The sequence below is a fragment of the Equus quagga genome, chromosome 2 (genome assembly GCF_021613505.1).
Source record: "Equus quagga isolate Etosha38 chromosome 2, UCLA_HA_Equagga_1.0, whole genome shotgun sequence".
NCBI lineage: Eukaryota > Metazoa > Chordata > Mammalia > Perissodactyla > Equidae > Equus > Equus quagga.
The window spans coordinates 158,872,843-158,899,246 of NC_060268.1; the positions used below are offsets into that span (position 1 = coordinate 158,872,843).

At 40.7% G+C, this 26,404-nt stretch overlaps 1 protein-coding gene across 5 annotated transcripts; it reads left to right on the forward strand.

Annotated features, from left to right (window-relative positions):
- The first annotated feature begins 20,745 nt into the window (after nucleotides 1-20,745).
- Nucleotides 20,746-25,659, forward strand: SFR1 (SWI5 dependent homologous recombination repair protein 1). 5 transcript variants are annotated; one of them, XM_046651547.1, is made up of 4 exons: nucleotides 20,746-20,861; nucleotides 22,502-22,623; nucleotides 23,243-23,656; nucleotides 24,958-25,659. In XM_046651547.1, the coding sequence occupies exons 1-4, from the start codon at nucleotides 20,840-20,842 to the stop codon at nucleotides 25,141-25,143; spliced, it is 744 nt and encodes a 247-aa protein (XP_046507503.1). In that variant the 5' UTR covers nucleotides 20,746-20,839; the 3' UTR covers nucleotides 25,144-25,659. The 5 variants fall into 5 exon arrangements, with proteins under 5 accessions (XP_046507503.1, XP_046507512.1, XP_046507539.1 ...); XM_046651556.1 differs by lacking the exon at nucleotides 20,746-20,861 and adding an exon at nucleotides 21,396-21,692 and having other exon boundaries at nucleotides 24,958-25,638; XM_046651583.1 differs by lacking the exon at nucleotides 20,746-20,861 and adding an exon at nucleotides 21,715-21,827 and having other exon boundaries at nucleotides 24,958-25,656.
- Nucleotides 25,660-26,404: the final 745 nt, after the last annotated feature.

Sequence of the window (26,404 nt, forward strand, 5' to 3'; positions counted from 1 at the left end):
TTTTGGGAAAGCCTAGACTTGGGTCCCAAATCATGCCATGTTCCTTGAGTCATTTTATTTGTATCTGGGTAACAAGATTTCAAATCCTTTTCTTCCATGCCTTAGAATTATCATGGAAGACTTACAAGGATAAACATGGAAGAAGTAACACTAAACCACACCATGAGCTGAAGGCTGCCAAGGCTGTTCGGAAGATTGGCTTCCTGCAGTTCCCAGAAATAAGTCATGCCAGTCAACACCTAGAAATGTGCTAGACTCATCCACTTATCAGGAAAAAGCAATAGACAAGTTATTCTGAGCCTCAGAGAATTTCGGAGAGGAAGATGAGCCAAGATTTAGTCATTTGTGTTTTCCAAAGTTTGAGCAGTTCTCTTATTCAGTCATTAGTTGTGCATAGCACGGTTCTCTCTTCTTAAGGATGCCTGGTGTCGAGTGTGGTCTAAGGCAGCACATGTTTCCTCTACAACTCCCACTTCTTCTTGCTCCCACTCTTTGGGATATCCTCACATACAGTGGCTCTAGGAGTACAGATGTAGTCATCCATTCACAGTATATACCATCAATGATAGAAGTGGACAGCACCAAGATTTCTTTCTTTCTTTTTTTTTTTTTTAATTCTGTATTTGTGAGGCAGTGCTCCTCCAATGTCAGAGGGAGTTAGGAGATCAACGGTTGGGCTCTCCGTGGATATTTTAGTAAAGTCTTACGGGTGCCTTAAAAATCATAACTCTAAAGCTTTAGACAATGGGATGCTGACAATACCACTTATGCTTCTGTAAGTGGTCGAGCATGGGGCTGACATGGTGCTCTTCATGGAATAGCATGAAATAAAGCCATAGTTAATTTTGTCATATGAACTAAGAGCAATAAACTAGCAAGAAAAGTGACAAAACTACACGTTTACAAGTCTTTACAAAAAAAAGAAAGCCTTTTATAAAACAAATACTTGTTGAGTAAACATTTAAAATAAATCAGTTCACTGTTCTTTCCTCTTAATATTCACTTGCTACCTATTCATTCTGTTATCTATCATCCATTAGCAGACATTAATGTTTTAAGAATAGTATATAGGAAAAAAAATATAGTTGGAAGCATTCTACTTCTCGTTTTAATTTTTTTCTACAAATTTAGAAAAAGTCACCCTAGTTTTGATTTTACCTGTGAAACACCCTGGACCAGCTCACAGAACACCATTTTTCTACTGGAGCACAATTTGAGAAAATTTGGCTAAATGAGAAAGTTGAGAAAACTTCTCTCATCAAGCAGCTGTCTTGTACTGCCCCTGCTACCTGCCTCCATCCTCAGCTTTGACGTAACCACCACCAGCACCACCACCTTCACCACTGCCATTGCCACCACCTTCATTACCAGCACCACCAGCACCACCATCCTCACCATCATCTTCACCACCATTACGTTGAGCATCACATCTGCCAAGTTCCATATTAAGCACTTTATCTGCACCATCACATCCAAAGGAGTAGATATGATTACCCCATTTTATATACGAGGAAACACTGTTAGCGAGATTATCGTTAATATAGCTTTTAAAGGCAGAGCTGAGGGTTAAATCCGGGTATGTCTGACTCCACTGTCCATTCTCTTAACTGCTACCTTACCTTTCCTTCTGTATGACCCAGTATACAGCAGCAAGTGGAGCAAATAACCCACTGTATTTTGTAAGCCTCTCAATAGTCCTTTAATCAGGTGTTTAAAAACTTCTCAATCATAAATCTATCACTATATTACGCAGGGAGTATCTGTCTCCTGTATTCAGGTTTATACACTTGTAGAATATATTTTACAAAATTAGTTGTAAAAACAAAATGTTGATTGAAAAGCAAAGAGGAAGATTCTATCAGGATTGTTGTGAAGACAATAAAATATAGCTCAAATACCACTTTTTTTTTCATGAAGCCTTCCTTGACTCAACCTTCTTGGAACTCCTTTATCACTTTCCCTGTGCCCTTTGCACTTTATCCCCTCGTTGAACCCAAAATATCTGCTAAGACTTTTGTGCGGGTGGTGGGGATACAGAGATCAAAGATGCAGTCCTTGCTCTCAAATAGCTCATGATAAAATATGTATTAGAACACCTACAGGGTGCTGTGAAAAAGGGAAGCATCAAGTCTAGCTAGAAGACTTGGGAGAGGGGAATAAAGGAGAGTGTGGGCCCCTGGGAAGGAAGTGAGAGGGGGTAGGGATGATTGTGACCTTTGACCTAATCTTGAGGTGGGAGTAGGAATTAGGCAGATGGAGAAGGTGAGCATGCGTTTGTGTGTGTGCACAAGTATATGTGTGCCTGTGTTTTCTAGGCAGAAGAAGCAAGCAAGATGACAAGAAGAGCCTGGCCTGTTATGGAAACTGCAAACACAGAATTTGAGAAGGCTTGTGCATGGGGTGTGTGCTGGGAAATAGCTCAAGATGAAGCTGGAAAGGTATGTTTGGTGAGGAGTTTGGATTTTATCCTGACAATGATTGTGCAGCATTAGAAGATCTTAAGGTTTTTGGAAAGATGATCCTGGCAGCAATGTAGAGAAGGGATGGGCAGGGGAAGTGAGATGGCACAGGGAAAGTGGTACCCAAGTCTAGAAGTCAGGAGACCAGTCAGGAGGCTCTTGAAGGCGTTCGGGCCAGAACTGGTTGGGCAGTGACAGTGACAGTGAAGGGGAAGAGTGAGAGACAAGATATATTTAGGCAAATAAAATGCATGAATGGGGCAAAATGAAACAGCAATCTTGAGTTTCCAGATAAATAAAATTTATTTACTTTTTTGTTATCCCTGAAAAGATTCACATTTCTTTGCTTTTTCAGAGATTGCACAGTTAGCAGAATTAATAGATTTAGTATTCTTTGTATGCAGCCAACATATATTTACTTCTTGCTGCACCATCCAACTTTTTTTCCTGAAGCTGAAGTTATGGGTTGGTTTCCACGAACCTGACTCGCCTTTACTCCATTCCCTGGCTACACAGACTGCAAATTATGCTGCCTCTCACATGAAGATTGAGTAAGGGGCAGAGAAGACAGACCTGTTAAAACCCATCCCACTGGGAACAAAGCAACTCAAAAGGCACCACTTCCAAGAGGGCCGGTGGCATCAACCAGAAAGGGAGCACATCCTTAGTACATGTTTCTGCGATGGTGAAAGTAGCCTTCCTTGGTTCAACAACAGAAGCAACAAAAAGAAATAAGAAGACATGCAGCTGAAGGGTTTCGATTAGATTTGAGGAACAGTTTTCTCCTCAAAGAAGCTGTTTGATATTGATATCAGTTATGCCGAAGAATATTCTTCTCCAGAGATTTTTTGGGGGATTGTGATAAAATATACATAAAATAAAATTTACCATTTTTAAGGGTACAGATCTGTAGCACTAAGTACATTTACATTGTTGTGTAACCATCACCTCACCACCATCCATCTCTAGAAAGTTTTTATCATCCCAGACTGAAACTCTGTACCCATTAAACAAAATCTCTCTATTCCCCTCTCCCTCCAGCATCTGGTAACCACTATTCTTCTTTCTGTCTCCATGAATTTGACTACTCTAGGTACCTCATACAAGTAGAATCATACAAGATTTGTCCTTTGGGCCTAACTTATTTAACTTAGCATAGTATTTTCAAGATTCACCCATGTCACAGAACGTATGAGAATTTCATTCCTTTTAAGGTTGAATAATATCCCATTGTGTGTCTATACTACATTTTGTTGGCCATTTGGGTTGTTTCTGCCTTTTGGTTATGATGACTAATGCTGCTATGAACATTGGTATACAAATATCTGTTGAGTCCTTGTTTTTGATTCTTTTGGGTATGCAATAAGAAGTGGAATTGCTGGATTGTATGTGTGTTAGGAAAAAACCCAGTCTTTCCTCCTGTGTGTCTCTCCTTTACTCACTCTTTGTTCACCATGCCATTAAATTCACTAACGTTTTTGTTTGTATTGACTGTATTATCTTTTTATCACTTATTTTTGTTTAAAGAAGGATAAATTCAGTAATTTATCAGTAATTTGAAGGGCACAGTGAAGGTTCTGTCTGTTGTTAATATTCCCCTGTCTCTCCCTCTATTAGACTGCTGCACTGTCATTCTCTCTTCTTATCTCATCCGGGATTCTCACCTTTTGAGTTACTGATTAAATAGTTAATCCATTCATGCTTAAGTTTATCCATTCAAAACACATTTATTGAGCACCTATGGTAAGCATCAAATGTTACTAAAGGCAGGGCATGAGTTCCAGAAGATGACAGTAAAAGTAAGCAGGGTAACTAGGAGTGGGTCCTACAGTGGCAAGTGAGGGGTGATGGCAGTTAGTCTGGAGCCTTGGGCTTGGGACACTGGGACTCAGATGATGTGGAGGGTTGCTAAGAGGAAGGAAAGGTCCCAGAAGAAAAGAATCCTCTATATAACAATTTTTCCCAGGGCTGGTCCTGATTGAATCTATGTGATGAATACCAATGTGTCCAATTTGTCTTTGTAAACGCCTAAAAAAATATATTTACTTTTCCATCCTCAGCATCTAGCACATCTTCCACAGTATTATCGTAATGGTTGTTTCCACGGGGAATTTTATCTGTAACTCTCTGTGAACTCAGGAATGGTGGGAACTGGTAATTTCAGGTGTACCAAAATGTGCTACCACTGGAATTAGAGAGACTCAGAGCTGAAAAAGATCACCCTTCCCTCTGTAATTCATAGATGAGAAAACTGGGACCACAGAATTGAATTGAATCTGCCAAAGTCATGTAGCTCGTCAGTCGCTACTGGCAGGGTCAGTAAAGAACTTAGCTGCCTTGATTCAGTCCTGTGCTTTGCTGCAGCCATATTTCTATCAGATGAATGAGTCAGAGGAAAAGAGTTGTAAGTATCAATGTGTGTCATTTATATTCACCAAAAGTTGTATTCAAATAAAAATCCCAAATGACTTCCCTATTTTCCCCCAATTTAGCTGACAACCCTTGATTATGTCGTGCTTAGTACAGATTTAAGCAACCTCACCTTCACAGTGTGTGACCACAGCCCACTTCATCCCTAATTCACTGCATACAGCAACAAAAATCAACAAAGAAAAGGTTTGGAACCATAAAGAAAACTCAAGTAAGTAAGGTCTGTGGCTTCACAGCCTTACTCATTTAAAATTTCAGGTACTGCAAATGTGGCTCACCTAATTTACAAGATATAATTCGGTTTAACCCGATTTTTATAATATTCTATCAGTCCTAAGAAAGTACACGTATATCTATAGTGCATGTTTACATCTTTATTAATCATAAAATGTGAACTTCCATAGTCCTTTTTATTCAATTGTATCAAAAGACCTTAAGAAGATGAAGTATGCATTTCTCGTTAAGGAAGAAATCATGATTTTCTCAGAATTTAGCCCCAATTAAATGTGCCCAGGTTTCATGATGGTTGATCTGCCATTTGGACCTCAAAGCCCAGGTTAAATCTGCAGAATAACCTGTAGTATGGAGTAAACAAGCCTAGTAATCAGTAATCTGTTATAAAAAAACCCAGTATTTTAAAACACAAGTTTTGTTCTGCTTAAGGGCAAGAAACCTGTGGTAAAGATGTCTTCCTCCCTTCCCTCTCCACTCCTGCCCTGCTCCTTCCTCCCCGCCCCTCCCCTCCCTCACCCTCTCCTTCCTACTCTTACGTAATTCTTGGCAGTGAACTTTGAACTCTTAATGTAGTGGTCCAGGAGGGCTTCCTGTAATCTTAACCTGAGCAGTTATTATTGGAAGGTGATGGGTTTGTAAACCTTGCCTTGAGACCTGCTAATTAGTATGCAAATGTTAAATTTCAGCCTCATAAGCACTCTCATTAGTCCATATAATTCTTACCTGTGGTGGTGCAAACCTGTGATAACATGCTATTTCCCCTCTTCAAAATCAAGTCACTACAGGTACCGCCCACCGCATGGACTGCTTGATATCCATGAATTTCATTTTCTGAAATGACTTCTCTTCCTAGAGTCTATTTTGGGGACTTAATCCCGTTCTGAGTGTGGGAGAATTCTATCTAGGTTGAGGGGAGCTGTAAGTCTGATTCTTCCAAACTATAAATGTGGGAAGTATTCGTAGCAGACAGAGTCGTACTGGAGAGTAGAATTGCTGATTGGTTCATCCTGAAAACTATGATGATGAATAAATTGCTATCCCTATAGACAATTATTGGAATGAAACAAAATTTTACACACCTTCAAACCCTGAGGAAAACAGTTCTGAGAGAAAATAATATGTACTGGCAAAATTGCTTTTTGAAAAAGAGGAACATCTTGCCAAAGATTCAAATTCATTTCTTTCCAGGCAGCTTAATTGCACAAGCTTTATGCTAATTATTGTTATATTAAAGATTTGGCAGCTTTGCAAAAATCTTAAACTTGTACATGCAGGTTCAAAATACGCTATTTCAGTGGCCCAGAGATAGGCTAGGAAAGCATTTCAGATAATGCCAACTTGTAGTAATGCATTTTTTTTTGTAACCTATGGGCAGTTTATAATTTATAGTTTCCCAAGGATTTGCTTAACAAATGTGGACATGATTAGTTGCCTGTCCTGTAAAACCCAAACCTGTGTTCTTTGATATGATGGGATGCTATCTGCCAAATGACAGACTTTTAAAAGTCTGCAAAGATCACCTTTGCTGGTGAGTGTTGTCCTCATACTTGGTATGAATTCCACTCCCAGCAGATCTTCAGCAATACAGAGGTTGAGTTTTCAATATTCAGCATTCGTAGAAGGGCATAGATTCACAAGTTATAACAGGTGTAAGGAAGAGAGGAAATAGTATAATGGAGATACACTAAGCCATCATTCACATGTACTATGGAGTATTGCAAAACAAGTAAACTTCTCTTGATTAAGTAAGTAAGTAAATAAATAAATAAAAAAAAGGTTTGAAAGCAGCTGCAAGAAAAGGATAATTTGACTCAGAGATAGTCATTTACATCAGGTGAAAAATAACTGAGATGATGTAGGTATTTGATAGCTGCTGTAGTAATAACCAGAGTAGCACTTCAGGGGAAATTTGGGGAGGTGGGAGGGTTGGGAGGAGTTTGAGTTAAAAGTGTATATTGTTGTTGGGCTGGCCCCATGGCGTGGTGGTTAGGTTTGGCGTGCTCCACTTTGGCGGCCCAGCTTCATGGGTTCTGATCCCAGATGTGGACCTACCCACTTGTCAGCCATGCTGTGGCAGGGACCCACAGGAAAGTGGACTAAGATTGGCACAGATGTTAGCTCAGGGTTAAACTTCCTCAGAAAAAAGACAAAAAAAAGCATGAATATTATTGAAGGAAAAGTATTATCTGGCTTAATCTTGTGTTAATTAAATCTAAATATCTGGGTGAAGTCTTGGAGGACCACGTGAGGGTGAATGTAGCTGTATTCTATGCTTCTTTTCCAGGATCTTATCTGTGGGAAAGACATATTTTCACTGTAAAAGACAGTGATATCATTTGACAATTGAGGATCACCAGCATCTTCAATAATCTTTATGAGTTAGTTTTTGGTAAGCACAGAGGTGTTAACAGAGTTGGAGAGCTGGGTAATGTTGATGTCACTGATGAGCAGTGTAATTTAGGCAGGGGGCACATGGACAATAGGCGCAATCTTGGAGGTGGAAGGGAGCAGATCGAGGGAGGGATATCTTTGCTCAAGCCACCTCCCTCATCTTTGATTATACCTCTCCCTGGTGATTCAGACCTCCTTATCAGGAGCTCTGCGTTCTGTGGGCTTGGTACTGCTCTTAAAGTTCCATAATGAAGATCTAAGACATTTTATGTTGCCCTTGGGAGTGGCAGGAAAGGGATTAAATTTCAGTTGAGCTCTCAGATCCCGAACTGGGCCATAAAATTCTGGTTATAGGTTAATTCACAGATTTTCTCTACTACTCCACTGATCTTCAAAGTTTGTCAAGAGGTGGAAGACCAGAAGCAAAAAGATCAATAGTGTCCTAGAACATAGTAGAATGGTCTCTTAACTCCTTATTTTCCTGACACTCTTGCTCCTCTATCTTAAAAAAAAAATCACCAAAAAGAAACCTTTTATACTCTCAAGACTGAAACAGTACTGAGTGGTGTGGACAGCCATAACAAAATGGAGTAACATATATCAGGGCTTCTAAAACGGAGCTGGGAGGCCATCAAGGAAGTGAGGCTTATGCACATATACCACGTCTCTGCCCAGATGAACCGCGACTCTTTGAATTGTGCTTTGCTGTTGTTATCTTGATCTTCTTTAAGAAATGGAAGAAAATGCTTACTTCCATAATGAGAACCTTATTTTTGCCTTCAAGATGGCCTTAGCAACCAGCCACGCATAGCGAAGGAATAACAGTTGTTGTGAACACCAATCACATCTTGCAAAACAACCTGTGTGATTTCTCTCTCTTTGTCTTTATAAACTCTTGCCTTCTTTGTCTTCTCAGGAGCACAGTTTGGCTTTCTACTTAAATCTATGTCCCCCCAGGTGCGATTTGAATTGCACAAATAAATATCTGTTTTTTAAATTGCAGTGATTTTTCCTTGGTCAACATTTCTTGGTGTCGTTGGCAGGATTCAGAGCAACTGACTCTGGACCACCGGTGCCACGGTGGACATGCGAAAGGTACCCTCCAAGAGACCTTGTTCTCCAGCATTTCCACCGGGGAGCCTCGGAGGTCTGACAATAAATTCTCCTGTATCCAAACATCCTATTTCGCTTAGAGTTGAAGTTCAGACCAGATTTTATTTGGGCAGACTAACTGGTTCTGTCCTCACTCCTTTGGAGGGGAGGATCTCCATCCTTGCCTTAACTAGTGGAGGATTGGAGTTCAAGGATTTCTTTTCTGCCCTCATTCTTTTGGAGCGGAAGATTCCGTCCTCATCATAACCAGGCAGAGGATTAGGGTTTGAGGACTTTCCTGGTAGTTCTAGTAGTTTTTTCCCTTATTAAAGTGGCCACATTCTCTTACAATTTGAAATTCAGCTGTTCTTGATAACTAACACAGATGCCTTAGCTTCTCCTCTCTTCTAAATGAGGGTCCTCTGACTCCAAAGATAAGAGATATTGCTCTTTCTGGCCCCTTTCGGGTGACTAGAAACCTTGCGAAAGTGTTGGGACTCTGTCTGTGACATACAGTGGTCTCATGGGGCTTCCCAGCCAAAGAACATTCCCATTCCTGGTTCAGAAAGAACTCCATAAGTTCATCTGGGAGGTACACATAAAGGACTGGTCATCCTAGTACCTTGAGCAAGCTGACACCACCTGGTTTCCAGGATTTTCCGAGACACGTAAGAGGCTGTGTCACCCATAGGTGACACTCTGAGAAGCGGTCCTCACAAACAGCACATACCCAACCCAAAACACCTATCCTACTGCCTTGGTCATCCAAGAACAGCTTTCTTTAAATTATGGGGAACAATTGTTCTAGAACAATCACAAATGATCAACCTCCCTCAGGAACCTCAGCTGGATTTATGTTTAAAGAACACGGTCCCCTCTTTTTGTAAAGTTTTATCTCGATGGACTCATATTGCCTGGGATGATTTACAATTTTATTGGCAAAGATGGGGAACTTTTGAAGTTCCAAAATTAGTTAACTTACGTGTGCAACTAGAAAAAGTTTACGAAACTAGGCAAAATGGGGCCCCCCTGGTGGCGCAGCAGTTAAGTGCGCACTTTCTGCTTCTCGGTGGCCCAGAGTTCACCAGTTCGGATCCTGGGTGCGGACATGGCACCACTTGGCACGCCATGCTGTGGTAGGCGTCCCACATGTAAAGTAGAGGAAGATGGGCACAGATGTTAGCTCAGGGCCAGCCTTCCTCAGAAAAAAGAGGGGGATTGGTAGTAGTTAGCTCAGGGCTAAACTTCCTCAAAACAAAACAAAACAAAACTAGGCAAAATGAATGGGAAGCCTATTTTAATTGGTACCTAGATGCCTCTAAGAGAAATGCTGAAAAAGTTGCTTCCCTTCAGGCAGTTAACTCAAAGCTTTCAGAAGCTAATTGGGATCTCTCTAAAGAAACTTTTAGAACTGGTAAAATAGGCCTAAGCTTTGAAAACTCCTCCTTCTCCTCAAACTCCTTGCTCTCCTTCTGCTCCACCTTCTTCGACTCCTCCTCCCTTGGACCCTTCCCTGGCCGAACTCCCTTTTCACCCCTGAGGCTGGAGCCTGCCTCGGACCACACAGAGCCCATGCCCCAACCCAAAGCCCCCCCTTACTCCCTTGCTGTTACTGATCCATTTAAAATTAAACCTGGGGAGACAGGAATTGCCCGCATCTCCTTTACTCCCTGGTCAAAAGCTGAATTATGGGCCAGAGCTAGGGATTTCCCCAAGGTTAAAGAAGATCCCCACAAGTTTGCTCAAGAATTTAACCTTGTGATCCAAACATGAACCCAATTTCTCTGATGGATACCAACTAATTATAACGCTGGTTGGTGAAGGTCAGAAACAGGGTGCAACTGGCCAAATGGAATAACCCTGTGGAAGATTTTTCCAAACAAAGGGCCACAGATAGAACTGAGGCACTTATATTAGGGAACAGACTTTATGAGGCTATTCCTAAAGCTTTCCTGAAACCTATAGACTGGAAATACTCCAACGCATCCAAAAGCCTGATGAATCTGTTCTTGACCACTATAACAGATAGAAACTACTTTTATTGAAAACTCTGGCCTTTCTGCCATTGATCCAGCCACTTACACCATATTTAACTCCACTTTTGTCAACGGCTTACAGGAAGAACTGTTACTACCAATAAAACGAACCCATCTAAATGGCAAGCTATGCAAACTCCGGATCCAGTTTAATCTGGCTAATCAGCTAGCCCCAACTATCCGGAGAAGTAATAAAAAGAAGGCTACACAGATTATGAATCTCCACCTTCAGCAGTTAACCACTAATCAACATAAACTCCCTTTCCAACATCTTAATTCTACTTCAAGGGTTTTATGCTATTACTGTAAAAACCAGGACATTTTAAAAAGACTGTTTTAAATTTACAGGATTAACTCAAGGAAGAGGTAACCATCCCTCTCCAATTTCATCACAACCATCTAAGAACTCCCTATATACTTCTCACAATAGGGGTGCTCCAAAGGCCTACAGGGGATTTTTTTCCCTCCTCCAAGATAATATCTTGGTGGAAATTGATCTCACCATCAGGGAAGAGGTCACCAAGACCCTTATAGACACAGGGGCCACTTATTCTGTTTTAAACCCCACCAGCCTCTCTTGTTCACTCCCTCAGAGTACTCAAACTCTACACATGGCTGGGGTTTCTAATCACCCTGTGACAGTCTTTAAGTCCCTTCTTATTCCATTCCAATTAGGGCCCATTCAGCGGCATCATCCTTTTCCTTTAGTTTCTTCAGCTCCCACCTAGCTGCCAGGACAAGATTTTTTTGAGGCACAGATTCCTTTCTCTCAAAAGGGGGAAACATTTTAAAATGTTGAACCCACTAATGTAGATCTTCAAGAAGATCCCAACATTTCAATATCTATCCCCATCCTTTCCCTACAGACCCATAATCCAGAACCTCTCCTACATGCTGTCCCTGAAACCCTTTGGTCAAAAAGTTCCATTGACACTGGGCCTGTACATGCTGCACTGCCCATTAAAATCCACATAGATGAAAGAAAACCCCTACCTAACATAAAACAATACCCCTTGAACCCTGAGGCAATCCAAGGTATAAAACCCATAACTGAAGACTATTTACAGAAGGGACCCCTGTCATACTCCTATCCTCCCTATTCGAAAACCCCATGAGAGGGGATGGAGGTTTGTTCAGGATATTACGGCAATAAATAATATTGTTGTTCCCTGATACCCCGCAGTGCCTAGTCCACACACTCTGCTCACACCATCCCTAATAGTCCAACCTTCACTGCCATAGACCTTTGCAGAGCCTTCTCTAGTATACCCGTTGAGCCCAAAAGCCAGTTCCTGTTCACCTTTACCTGGGAAAAACAACAATATACCTGGATTGTTATGCCACAGGGATACACTGAAAGGCCTACCTATTTTTTCTTGGATTTTAAAGGCTAACATCTCAGCTATTGAATTTTCTCAAGGCTCCTTTTGATTACAGTAGATGATCTCCCTCTTTGCTCCCCTTCCAAGGAGGCATCTGTTGAAGATAGCCCTCATCTCTCAGAGGAACTAGCCAAAATGGATACAAAGTATCTAAAGAAAAACTACAATTCTGTTTACCTCAAGTTAATACCTCGGACACTTCGTTTCAACACAAGGGTTACTCCTTGACCCTGAAGATTCAAGGTATCTTGTCCTTTCCACATCCAAAAACCAAAAGACAACTCCGAGGGTTCCTAGGGCTAACTGGATACTGCAGAAACTGGGTGCCTAACTTTTAAGACTTAGCACAACCACTATGTTCTTTCCTTAAGACTGACCAACCTGAGACCCTTGCATGGACCAAAGACGGTCAGGAAGCCTTTACCAAAATTAAACAAATCCTCCTAGGTCCTCCAGCATTAGGACACTCCTATTATGGTTTACCATTCTTTCTGTTTGTACAGGAAATCCCCTTGGGGTTTTAACCCAATGTTATGGAGACCATCACAGGCCTGTTGGATATTATAGTTAGCAAATAGATCCGGTAGCCAAAGGACTTCCTCATTGCCTAAGAGCCATAGCTGCAACTGCAAAACTACTAGAAAGCACAGAAGAAATAATCATGGGCTCTCCACTTACTATATATGTTCCCTATTCAGTGAAAGCCCTCCTTAATTTCCATAGTATCAACATCTGTCCTCTAGCAGACTAACCTCTTATGAAATCCTACTGTTGTCACCGCCTAATGTTACTATGCCTGCCTTCTGACGAAATGCCTCATGACTGCATTCCTCTGATGGACCAACCACTGGTTCCTAGACTAGACTTACAAGAACCCCATTCAGCAATGCAAATCTGATTTGGGTTACCAATGGCTCTTATCTTAAAGATGAAACAGGAGCACACGCAGCCCGTATGCCATTGTTTCCCTAACAGAGACTGTTGAAGCTGGACCATTACCAAAAGCCACTTCAGCCCGACAGTCCAAAGTAATAGCACTAACCAGAGCCTGCCTTTTTTGGCTGTAGGTAAAACTGCCAGTATCTATACAGACAGCCACCATGCCTTCGGAATAGCTCACGATTTTGGTATGCTTTGGAAACAGAGAGGATTTCTTACCTCCTCAGGGCAAAAGATTAAAAACAGTACATGTTTTAGAACTTTTAGATGCTATTCAAAGCCTAAATCCTTAGCTATTATAAAGATCCCTGGGCATTCCATGGGAGATACTGAGGAAGCCAAAGGAAACTACTTGGCCGATGCAGCTACTAGATAGGCAGCCCTCCAAAAGGAAAAGCTGGTCTTAGAACTCTCCTTATCACCTTCACTCAAAATAGTCACAGAAAATCTTAAAAGTATCCTTCAGGAGGCCCCAAAATTAGCCTCTGAACAAGAGAAAAATTATTGGATTGAACAAGGCTGCCGACTTAACACTAAAACCAACCCTTGGTATGACTCTAATGACCAATGGGTCCTCCCTGACTGCCTCCAAGAACAAGTCCTCGCTTACATACGTGACTTGACCCATTGGAGTTTAGACAAAATGATACTTTGGGGGAAAAAATACTCTTGGAAATTTTCACCTAAAGTAGTGTCTTATGTCTATAATAAATGTGAAATTTGTCCTAAACATAATCCTGGAAAATCTATCCATATTTCTATGGGACTTTTTCTCTTCCCATCTGGACAATCTGGATTTTACCCATTTGCCACCATCTCAAGGGTACAAATAGGTTTTAGTAACGGTTTGTATGTTTTCCTGGTGGGTTGAAGCTTTCCCATGTCATAGAGCTGTGGCCTCAGTAGTAGGAAAGATACTGATGGAAAAAATTATTCCAAATTGGGGAATACCCTTAGAACTTCATTGGGGAATACCCTTAGAACTTCACAGTGACTGAGGGACCCATTTTACCAGACAAATATTACAATCTATTTGTCATGTTTGGCCAATAATGCAACATTTTCACTGTGCCTATCATCCTCAATCCTCTGGCCTTGTGGAATGAACCAATGATATTATAAAAACTCAACTGGCACAACTATGGACTCCATCTGCCATGGCCAAAGGCTATCCCATTGGTATTGTTAAATCTCAGATCTACTCCTTTTGGGAAATATAAACTTTAACCTTTTTTTTTTTCTGAGGAAGATTAGCCCTGAGCTAACATCTGTTACCAATCTTCCTCTGTTTTTGCTCGAGGGAGATTATCCCTGAGTTAACATCTGTGCCAATCTTTCTCTACTTTATACGTGGGTTGCCACCACAGCATGGCTGATGAGTGGTGTATGACCATACTGGGGATCGGAACCCATGAACACTGGCTGCTGAAGCAGAGTGTGCTGAAATTAACCACTAGACCATGGGGCTGGCCCCATAAACTTTCACTTTTTGACATTATTACTGTGAGATCTTTTTACAGTGTACTCCCGGGAGATGAAGACATAGAACATCATAGCTTACAACCCAGAGATATAGTTTATTGGAAAAATATCTCCATAAGGACTCTCTCCACCCTCGATGAAAGGGATCATATGAGATATTGCTGACTAATCCCTCCACTGCTAAATTAAAAGGTGACTCATGGATTCATGTATCTCATTTATAAAAGATTCCCACATCTACCACCCCTGACTGGACTTCTCAACCTGTTGGTGATCTTAAAGTTATCAAAACTTGCCCCAAAACAACAATCACTTGGATGAGAAGCAGATGACATCTGATGTAAACTATGAATCCCAAGACACAGGACCAGGCCTGTATTTTTAATCTTATATCTTCCCCATCTAAACCCTTATAATGCACAAATCATACGCTTACTTTATAATTGCTACAATAATCATAATCCTGAGTATATTAGCAATCCTAACAATCTTACATGAGGCAGGTCACTTTCCTTGTGTTTTAGATTGCCTTTTTAATATTGTATAACTATTGCCCTATTGTCCTTACCCACCTTAATACTTCACTCCTTGTTTCACCTCCTCTAAATTTCATATAAAACAAGCTAAAAGTTAATCATAAAAGTTTCAGTTCTAATAGTTTTTTCCTAAAAACCATCTAAAATCATTTAACAAAATCATCAATTAATTAACAACAAAATGTCTACCTGAATTTGGGTATCACCCATAATCTTTCCTTGTGTATTGAAAATATAAAGGGCACTAGAAAAACTCTAGATTATTTACCACTCAATATTTGTAACTTCACCCTTCTCTATGATTCTGTTGACCATGATTTCACATCTAACTGGGGTTCAGAAAACCATTATGATGTTACATCCCTTGATGTGTCTCTATGGTGGGGAGACTCCCAAAATAATGGAACTGGCAATCAGGAAGCTGATATACTCTCCCTAATGGGCACCCATTGAGGTATAGATAAAAAATCAAGAGTAATCAAGGAAGTTAAGTAAAAATGATAATAGCCTTAATGATCCAGTTGACCCTCAACAAAATTCAACTGGCCAAAATCAATCTCATCTGTTGCTCCAAATTTATAGAAACCTTTCTTGTCCCTATAACCATTCTCACAACACTTCTAATTCTGACTACCATGTCCTCTGTGAGAAGAATTACATTTCTGACCGTGAGATTCCCTCTTTGGAACCTAACAAAAGGGTCTGGGCACACAGACCCACTTATGAGTATCTCTCAAAAACACTGGATACTTTTTTCCTTGTTGCTCCAATATTTTTCCCACTCTCCTCATTTCCTGGAAAGGATGATGTGGAATAGTAGCACTCATCCTAGATGCTACCATTAGAAAAAATCCTCCTTCCACTGCTCATATCCCAAATCTTGGTTCATTCTCATATCAACTCAAAAGAACCAAAGAAACTGTGACTTTCAGGGACTTCTTACATACAACTCAATTGCTCCTAAAACAGGAATGGGATATGCTTTTGCTAGAGAATTATTTCCCTCTTATGGGGTAGTTGACCTTGATAAGGGCATTCGTAACCTCTCGTTTGTCATGATTTCAACCTTTAATGCCACCCAACAACCTATTAAATATCAACGGAGTCAAATAGACAATCTGGCAGAAGTTGTCGTTCAAAACTGAAGGGCTCTTGACATCCTAAATGCTCAAAAAGGCGGCACTTGTGCACTCCTGGGAGAAGAAGGTTGCTTTTACATAAGTGAGCCTGATCACATAAAACAAGAGCCAGAGGTCATAAAAGATAATAGAAATCTCCTCAATGACATACGTCATACTACTGGCTTCCTAGACCACTTTGACCTGTTTGGTCGGTTATTCTCTGGGCTTGGAGCTATTTTGAGATCAGGCTTCCAGGGTTTACTAATGATTATTGTTCTGATTTGTTCAATCTTTGCCACCTCAAACTGCTACTGATCTGCATTTCATGATGCTGTACGTTTATCTCTACTGCTAGAGTGATGATTGCTCAACAGCTTGAGATGATCGACAAATCTTGCAACTCTGAGCAAACAAAGAACTCGATTCTTTGGCCAGACAAAGACTATGCCTAAGACTGTTTCCTGACCACCTCCTTATTGCTCAGATGTGGCCGCGGCCTCTGACTGAGTTACTTTTGCTGATGGACAAGCATCTCACTTTCCTCCCTATGTGGGACATGATTTCCCAGGAATGAGCCTTCCTTGCAATGAGGGAAACATCAACATGACTTCCTAGGCATGAGCCTTACTGGCAATGAAGAAAATATCTATATATCAATACCTATATCTGTCTATGTATCTATTTCATATGGTTGATGTACGATGCTTTCTTCCAAAAGATCTTGATCAAAAGGGTGAAATGTGGACAGTGATAACAAAATGGACATAAGCCCTAACATATGTCAGGGCTTCTAAAACAGAGCTGTGAGACCACTAAGGAAGTGAGGCTTCTGCACATATACCACATCTCTGTCCAGATGGAACGTGAGTTTTTGAACTGTGCTTTACTTTTGTTACCCTGACTTTCCTTTAAGAAAAAAAATGCTTATTCCTATAGGAAAATGCTTACTCCCATAGATAAGAACCTTTTTGTTTGCTTTAGAGATAGCTTTAGCAGCAAATCAAGTGTAGCCAAGGAATAACAGTTGTTGCGAGCACCAATCATGAATCTTGCAAAACAACCTGTGTGATTTCTCTCTCTTTGTCTTTATAAATCCTTGCCTTCTTTGTCTTCTCCGGAGCACATTTTGGGTTTCTGCCTAACTCTGTGTCTCCTGACTTGCAATTCTAACTGCCCAAACAAATATCTATTGTTTAAATTGCAGTGATTTTTATCAGTCAACAGAGGCAGGGGTAGAAGACTCAGTTGACTTCTTGGCCAGCACTTCAAACAGATTTCAATACTGTGAAATTATCTTGGGAGTTGTTATCTCTCAAACTTCAGGTGGTTAAAGATGATTATAAGACATGTTCTGTTGCTTAAAGATTTGCTTACATCTAATGCCTTTTTTTCCTCCAAATGAGTGCAGGAGTGACATTTCTGAGTTAATAAAGGATCTGAGAAAGATGTGGCCTTAAGCAGTACTTTATTACCATTACTTTTCCACAATCTAACTCTGCCACAACCCTCCCACTCACACAAACCCTACTCCCTTCCTCAGTGTTATTAATCTAACCTGAATCACTCCATTCTTCTCCAAGAGACCACACCTCAGTAATACCAGTGAATCATAGACACTCTTGCTTTTCTAGTCATTAATGCTCTTGACAAAATGCCAGATCTGGTAGAATAAAGGATAGGAATTTCAGGTGAAAGGAGCTCTTTAGGTTCTTGTTCAGTATATTACCCTCAATATTAGTTGCCAGATAAATTTTCTAGTTGCCTGGTGGTGGACAAGTTTTTATCACATTCACACTATTGACTCTCCCTAGATCTCGATGCTCTAAGTAGCCATCCTACTCAGGGAGGCAACCTCTCAGGCATGTCTTCTAGCTAAGGGCTCTTTCATCTTGAGGTTGAAAATAAAATACTTTCTTGCTTAAGTTGGCTAAAGAATATTAAACAGTTTACCCACAAAGGTCACCCTTTGATAGCAAAGTCTTCAACAGTCTCTCCAAGTGAATCAATGACATTTTATAGAAGATCTTTATAGAGATCTTAAGGTAATAAAGAAAAGTAGAAATAGTTTGTCAATTACTCAAAGGGAAATTTATGAGATGACGGAGCACTATAACACATCTTCTTTACCATGTGTAGGTCTATAAGATAAGACTTGAATTTATGGCAAGAGAAACCTAGAGGAGAGTTTTTGAAGGCAATTTTCAACTTATATACAAATGTCATGAGAAATACTGAAAGGTAGTTAAGAGAAGTTAGTCGACTTTCTTGTCAGTGTTATAAATCTATATTAAATTTAGTTTGTTTAACTTGTCCTAATGGACTTTATAAATCAACTCAATCATGTGTCTTTTACACAATTCCTCACCCAAGTGGATTTTGATCCTGGTTTTACAAGTGTATATTTATATTTTTAATTGTTTAAAAAAATACCTATGGATACTAGCTACGTTGACATGATATAAAAATTTTTATCAATACAGAAAATTCAATGGAACAGAATTTAGGTCATCCAGAGATTACTGTCAAGATGTAAAAAATAATGCTAAAGCCAAGAATTTTAAAAATAAATAAATCTACTGAAATGAAATTTTAAATTGTGGCTTAAAATTTGTGTGTGTATATGTGATGTGTTTGTATGGAGAAAGAGAGAGAGAGAGACACTATTCACTATTCTCTTCTTGCTATTAAAAAAGAATAAAAAGGCTCATAAAGATTTTTAGGTCTATGTCATCATCCCACCAACCATAATCACAGACAAGAACGGAAGAAGCATTTTACCACTCCCGGATGAATAACAAAGTGGCTAACAGTAGCCTTGGGTATTGAAGAAATTTAAAAACACACAGAGAAAGCCTGCCTCGGGTTGATATTAATTACTATTATCATTGAATTCTATTGCTCAAGTTGTTCTCTATGGGAGTAAAGAGTCCTTGCCTTCTGGCTCTCTGGGGCAGTATTTTTCCCTGCCAAGTCTCATATGAAACATACAATGTCCTGTGTCAGAAACACCAAATGCCTTATAGGCCAACAGATTTCAGGCTCCTAAAGACAAAGAAAGTTTTATCTAAAGGTATAATAAAAACTATAGGGGCTGTATTCCAGATCCCTTATACTAAATTGAAGGTGGAAGATAGCGGGCCAGCCCCGTGCCCGAGTGGTTAAGTTCTCGCACTCTGCTTCCGAGGCCCAGGGTTTTGCGGTTCGAATCCTGGGCACCGACATGGCACAGCTCGTCAAGCCATGCTGAGGCAACACCCCACGTGCCACAAATAGAAGGACCCACAACTGAAAATGCACAACTATGTACCGGGGGGCTTTGGGGAGAAAAAGGAAAAATAAAATCTTAAAAAAAAAAAAACAAAGAAAGTGGAAGATGTTTCCAGTTTGCTATGTGAGAAGAGTAAGTAAAACACAAGCTTATATATGGGAAGATCATCCAATTCTAACAACACATGGAAGTCAGAGATGTAGGTCAACAAATGCACATTTCTGAAATACAGGTTTTCCTGAGTACTTATTCCAAAGTTCTTTGAAAATCTGGCCAAAACAATCCTGTTTAATATACCAGTTCACATAATAAGCAAGTCAGAACATTTGCAAGGCAAGATGTTGTTTTCCTTTATGCAGCCAGCAAAAACACCAGTCTAAGCTTAGGCTATAATGATAAAAGGATTTTAGAGCAGCTTATTCTTAGGGAATCATAAAAACAACCCAACCTTATGCCCCAAGGTATAAGAATATGCATAGTCTGCATTGTGCTTTTAGTGTCAGGACAAATCATTCTGCTTTTTTCAGCGTGAGTAACTGATGCCAATGGATGAGTAAAGGGAGAAATAAATGTGCAGACTGAGACCTGTGGCGTGGTGAGGTGAGTAACACCTATATCACAAAATCATGTGCTTTCTTTCATTTTGTAAATACCTTGAGATTAATTTATATAATTTTTGAAATATTTAGAAGGAATGGAATACATGTTATTAATTATATGTGGAGGGTCCAAGTTTTCTTCTATTTATGGCTTAAATTGTGACGGGTCTTAGAGATCACAGCATCTTAAAAAAATCTGTGGCCTTTTTTTGGGGAGGCAAGTAAAGGGATGAGAGAATTACGTGATGCATTCCTTTAAATCAATTAGGGAATATAGTTGCACACATAAAATAACGATTGAGTGCTTCCTAGATGCCCACTGCTGTTCTCACTGCCTGTCACGAATTCTCATTTAATCCTCCAATCCCTCCGAGGTTGATACTATTATCCCCGTTTTACAGATGAGGAAACTGAGGCACGGAGACTCTACATTACAAAGCACATAAAATATTGGTGCTAGGATTTGAACCTAGGCAATCCGCCTCAACATTTATGTCCTTAATCACTGCATTAGGTTGTCTTCAGGTTCTGTATTTATACCCGACTGTTTAGGACTCAGTTAACTCCTTCTGGGGTCTGGCTACTTCTAAGCCATTATTATCACAAGTTAATAAAGAGACAGCGTCATCGTTTAAAACGGCCATTCCCTAGGATGGAAAACATTGGCCCCTCAAAATTCCCAACTTCCACGTGACTCAGAAATTACTCAACAGTCTTTCTCTAAACCCAGCGCTCCACCCAATTGAGCTAACATTGCTGTTGCCCAGGAACTGAACATCGCCGCACAGGAAACCAGCGGGATTATTTTAGACCCGGGATGCCGCCGCCCGGGATCCAGCAGGGGTCCCTCCCTCTGCCTCAAACATCTGAATGCTGGACCAACATCCTCTCCGTTAGTGATGATTCTGCTTCCTGTATCGCGCCCCAACAAATTTCATCTGGCTATTTTCTCTCAGTGTTGACTAAAAGATTTGAAGCCAAGCTAAGGACTCTAAATTTTGAGGTAGATACAGTAGAAAACCTGTGACAGGACCGCCGAGTCTGTGGCAGCAAAGGCTAGAAAGGAGCTCAGCGGCATCCGCGGGGACTCGAGGAGAGATTTCTAACGTGTTGGATGCTCCACAGGCCATTTCACCCAGCTGCTCTTTTGCGGCCTCTGCCTCTGGAGAGCTACAAGCTGTCAACTGAATGCACAGTCGGCCCTGCGGCTTTTGGTCCCGTGGGGTCTGAGGCAGCGCCTTGGCTGTGGCGAGCGGAGACCAGACTAATGGGAGCCAGGAGCACCGGAGGGGCGTTCTCAGGCGCACTTCACACACAGAAATAACGAAGCAGGAAAGCCAGGCGAAGCACGGAAAGAGGAGGGAGGGGAAGTCAGTAGGGAGGGGAAGCGCGCCGCCCACTGGAGCGGTTAGTCATTCCGAAGCTCAGCCCGGGCCGACCAGGACGTGGGCGGCGGCCCGCGGCCGCGCGCACGCAGTCCCGCCGATCTTGGGCGGCACCGAGACGCGAGCGTCCGTCAATCTGACCAATCACGGACCCCTGCTGCCTCCTACGTGGCTCCGCCCCGCTCCCGCCCCCTTGCGGAGGCTCGCGGCCGCGCGCGCCAGTCCCTCTGGCCAATCGCGCGTCTTTTCCGCCTCTCGCGCGGCCCCGCCCCTGGGACGGGACCGGCTCGCGGCCGCGGTTGCGCGCGTTTTCCGCGCTCTGGGGATGGCGGAGGGAGGTAGCGTGTGGGGCAGCGAGTGGAAGTCTGAGAGCTGGGCCTCTTTGGGGTCGGCTGTGGCATCTAGTAGCTCCCTTTCTGTGGTCAGGGGACGTCTCAAGCCCACCTCAGGCCTGCGCGCTCTCGAGGGCTAGTGTGGGTTTCCTGCAGTGGTGGGAGGGGAAGAAAGACTCCTCTCTCTGTTTTTTTTCCCCGGGGAAGTTGATGCCTTTGTTTGAGGAAACAGGCTACAGTCGACTCTCCTTTTCAGGGTCTATTCGCTGCTTAAACCAAAACGATGCAGACAGGCGTAAATTTGTCTGCGCTTGTGTTCCTTGTTCCTCGGGCCTGGAGGGTCCTGGGTTGTTGTCACACAACTTTTAGGGTTTGGGCTAGTGTGATAGGTGTGATTATGTTTTTTGACTCAAGGTTTGTTAGATTTCCTTTAATTATGAAGCTGGTGTAACGAAATTGGAGACTTCCTAGCTATCCAAAGTTGTTATTCTCCCTCACCCCCCATATGGCAGATTTTGTGGATATTTTGGGAGATAAAAACAAATGGAGAGTCTTGTTTACATGAGATGATAGCTAGTTTGTTATGGAAAAACTAGTGGTCACCAAGTGGACCAAAACCATCTCATTTAGGAAGGTACGTGGGAAACGACTGCAAAAAGAGCGAGAATGGATCAGAACTACGTGAACGAGGAAGTGGCTGGCTTACTTGTGGATGTTATGTACAACAATAAACAATTCTTTGATAAAAGTTGAGGGCTGTATAGAGGTGTGGGTTAATTTGATTTCCGCTTTGTGATTATGTTTTGTTTTTTTAGAAGTAAACCAGGATTTCATTTTCAAGATGGAAAGCCCATCAGACTCAGCTGTGATTTCACCTCTCACGCCGCAGGCGTGTGCCAGGCCACCGTCTCCCCATACCAGTAGTTCAAGAAAACAAGTACGAAAACCCTAGTTCTTCCAGTGGATCTGATCCTTATTTCTGTGTATTGTGGCAGTGGTGGTTTTAAGTCTACCGAAGATTGTTAATTAACGTAATATGTAGATTAAGAAGTAAATATTTTATTAAATACTTTTAGGTTTTTCTCCTAAGATAATGTATTTGACCTTTCCCCCCTGCAAATTTTCGTCTTGAAATCTGTTTTCATTTAGTTTCAGGTCAGGTAGTTACAACATTCCAAAATGAGGAAGTTTGAATCTGCGGTGTTGGGAAGGTCTTTGGTGGCAGGATCTAGGGCTTTTCCTTAATTTGTAACTCGGAAGCCCCTAGAGTGGCAGCAGGCATGCTAGTAGCTGAACAAGTGTTTGTGATTACTGGGACAAGTGTCTCAACACTATTTTAGAAGAGTGCTGATTTTGCTAAAATAAAATAGAGAATAAAACGAATGGAGCTTCCAGGAATTAAAGACATTTTGTGATGGTTGCTTTAGATACATGGAGACAGAAAGCCATCTAGTGGCGTCTAATATGGAAATGTAAGGTCTTTATTTCTGGTAGATTTGTTTAGGTCAGGAGTGGTTTTCTTGATTCACATTATTAATGTTTTGTACCTTTTTCAGCCTATGAGCGCAACACTTAGAGAACGATTAAGGAAAACCAGATCTTCATTTAATTCCTGTTACAGTGTGGTGAAACGTCTCAAAGTAGAGAATGAAGGAGATGATCAGAACTTTTCAGAGAAACCACCAACTTCAGTAGAAGAAAACTCTGTGGAATTCCGAGAAGATGTTAAACGCATAGACAGTGAATTTGAAGAAAATACCTATTTGAAAAATACCTTCAAGAATATCAGTGCGTGTGAATCTGAGTCACTCCATGCTGGGTCATGCAGTGGGGATCTCCAAAATGACTTTGTGAATGAGGATCCTCCCAAAGAAGGATTAAATGAAGAAAAAGCAAAATTGGTGAAGCAGATTCAGGAGAAAGAGGACCTTCTTCGGAGGCTAAAACTAGTCAAAATGTACAGATCAAAGGTGAGAATAATTTTGAAACCATTGCATAATTATAGTCTTTTTTACATAAGTGATAGGAAAGTAATTTCAAAAAGAAAAAATAAGTTTATTTTAGCATAATAAGTGGATAATCCAGAAACCTGGCTTCCAACAACTTTAACTCAAATGTAAGTTGTGTCTTTGGAGTAGAGTAGAAGAGGCCTCTAAACACCAGATACAACCTTTTAAAAGTCCCAGCTCTCATTTAATATGCAGTTGAAGCTTTTCCCTCTAGCTTCCAGCCTGTACCAATATTACGAGTATCACATGTTAGATGCAAGTACAATGAGAACAGAAGTGACAGATGATGGAGAATGATTAAAAAAGCTAAAAATGGGCCACAGATTACAATAAAAAGTATTTTTAGTAATGATCTTGTGTTCCTCCAAATTATTAAAATGTTCCAGGCATTTTGTTTGAGAAAACAACTAACATATATTAGATTTTAGATTTTAACTCAGATGGGTTGAATTAAATAGAACTTGGGACTTGGAAGAAGATAAGCTTTACTTACCTGGATCGTTCTTGTATATGCAATTGCTCCTTCTTCCATAGCGATGTGGCATAAATGATGGAATAGTATATCTTCTTTGCTCTCTTGAATTTTTAGGATTTTTCTAAATATAACTACTTGAGTTTTATGAGATAACGAGCATTGAGAAATATTTTTAATTTGAATGTTGTCTTTTTTAAATTAAAAAATTTTTTTTTTATTTTTTAAGATTTTTTTTTTCCCTTTTTCTCCCCAAAGTGCCCTGGTACATAATTGTGTATTTTTAGTTGTGGCTCCTTCTAGTTGTGGCATGTGGGATGCCGCCTCAGCATGGCTTGACGAGCAGTGCCATGTCCGTGCCCAGGATCCGAACTGGCGAAACCCTGGGCTGCTGAAGCGGAGTGCGTGAACTTAACCACTCAGCCACAGGGCCAGCCCCTGAATATTGTCATTTTTTAAAGTACAGCTGTAATAGAAAAAGTAGATTTTTAAAAAATCTATGCTGTTGCTTCTCTACATAGTTTGCCCTATTTAATAATTTGATTTTACACTGAGGGTAAGGATGGCCCAGAGCCTGGAGCAAACAAAATAGCATTAGAACTCAATTTGAGTGTCATTGCAACCATGCTACTTGAAACCATCCTGCTTTTTCCTGGATAGAAGTCCCATTCATGCCCAAGTGTGTTATTCTTTAAACCTACTCATTGATTTAACAACTTTCATTGAGTCAAAATAGGATGCCTATCCAGTTATTGACATACGTTTATGTATGTTTTTTTTCCTGTTTCAGAATGACCTGTCTCAGTTACAGTTGTTAATAAAGAAGTGGAGAAGCTGTAGCCAGCTGTTGCTTTGTGAGTTGCAGTCAGCTATGTCCGAGGAGAACAAGAAACTCAGCCTTACTCAGTTGATAGACTACTATGGCTTAGATGATAAATTGCTACACTATAACAGAAATGAAGAAGAATTTATATAGGTGTTTAATTCCTAATTTTTTTCCTCCAGAATATCTTTGAGAATGACAACTTAAAAGATACTTAATACATTTTAAAGGAAAAATATAAACCATTAGGGCTTAAAGAAATGTATCTTGATGAACATCAATTTAGGGCAATCTGTTACATAAATATAAACTAAGTTCTAAAATGAAAATTTGATATTTTGTATAAATTTGCCAAAGAAAACTTGACATTTTAGAAATGTGAAAAAAAATTGTCAGGTTTAAAAAAATAAATGTGACAATTCTGAAAATCAGTTTTAATACATTGTTTTGCTTATTGTGGTAAAAAAAGTTTTATTTTAAATGTTAAAAAATAGTCCAGTCTGGTAAATGTCTAAACTAAAAGTGGTCTAAAAATACCTGCCTCTCTGCTAAGTTTATGAACCCTTTTCCATCCATTTACCACGTATTTCCATCTTGCTGGTCTAGCGGGTAATTAAACTTGTATGTCCAAAATTGTATCTTTCCTGTCTCTCCAAATTTGTTTCTTGTATTCCTCATGTCATGTAGTGAAATGACCATCTGTGTCTTGCAAAACCACGTATCCTCCTCTCCCACTTCAAGGCATCGTGACATACAAGGTCTTTCACATTCATCTATCTTTCTAGCTTCATCTGTGGGGTAGATTAGAGTGTCTACTCAGTTCACAGTGACTCCTCAGCCAGAAACCCACCTTCGTAGGATTTTGTTTTTGGCTGCATATCGTACAGTGTTACCTGTCATCCTGGCCATATGCAGAAATATGACCCATGTTGGCTCAGGCTCTGAGAATTTGGACTTGTGCTCAGGAAAAGAGAGCCCATGTCTTTTGGTGGCTGAAGCTCTTGTACGTAAACTTGGAAGCAGAAAAGCTGGTGTACTAAGGATAGCATGTGCCCTTACAGAGAAAGGCAGAGATGGCAGATGGAGAGAGAACTTTGCTAGATCAGTGGCTTCCTGGTTCTGGTTTCCAGTCCTTGAGGGCTTTCTGGATTTCTGCTTTTGGGTAGTTTTATGGCCTAAAAAACCTTTACCTAGTTTAAAAAAAAAAAACAAAAAAAAAAGTACTTCCCTACTAGTAGGTAAATAGCCACTACCCTGAGTCCCCCTTCCCCCAGAGGTGCACCCCACTTTCACTCTAGTACCTCCCCATGATCTAACAAAGCGTTAATGTTTGGTATCTCAGGAGACCTCAGGCCCCTGCTCTTGCATCCCTTCTAATTGTTAGTGCTCGTGCCAGTAAACTCTCTTACCCTCC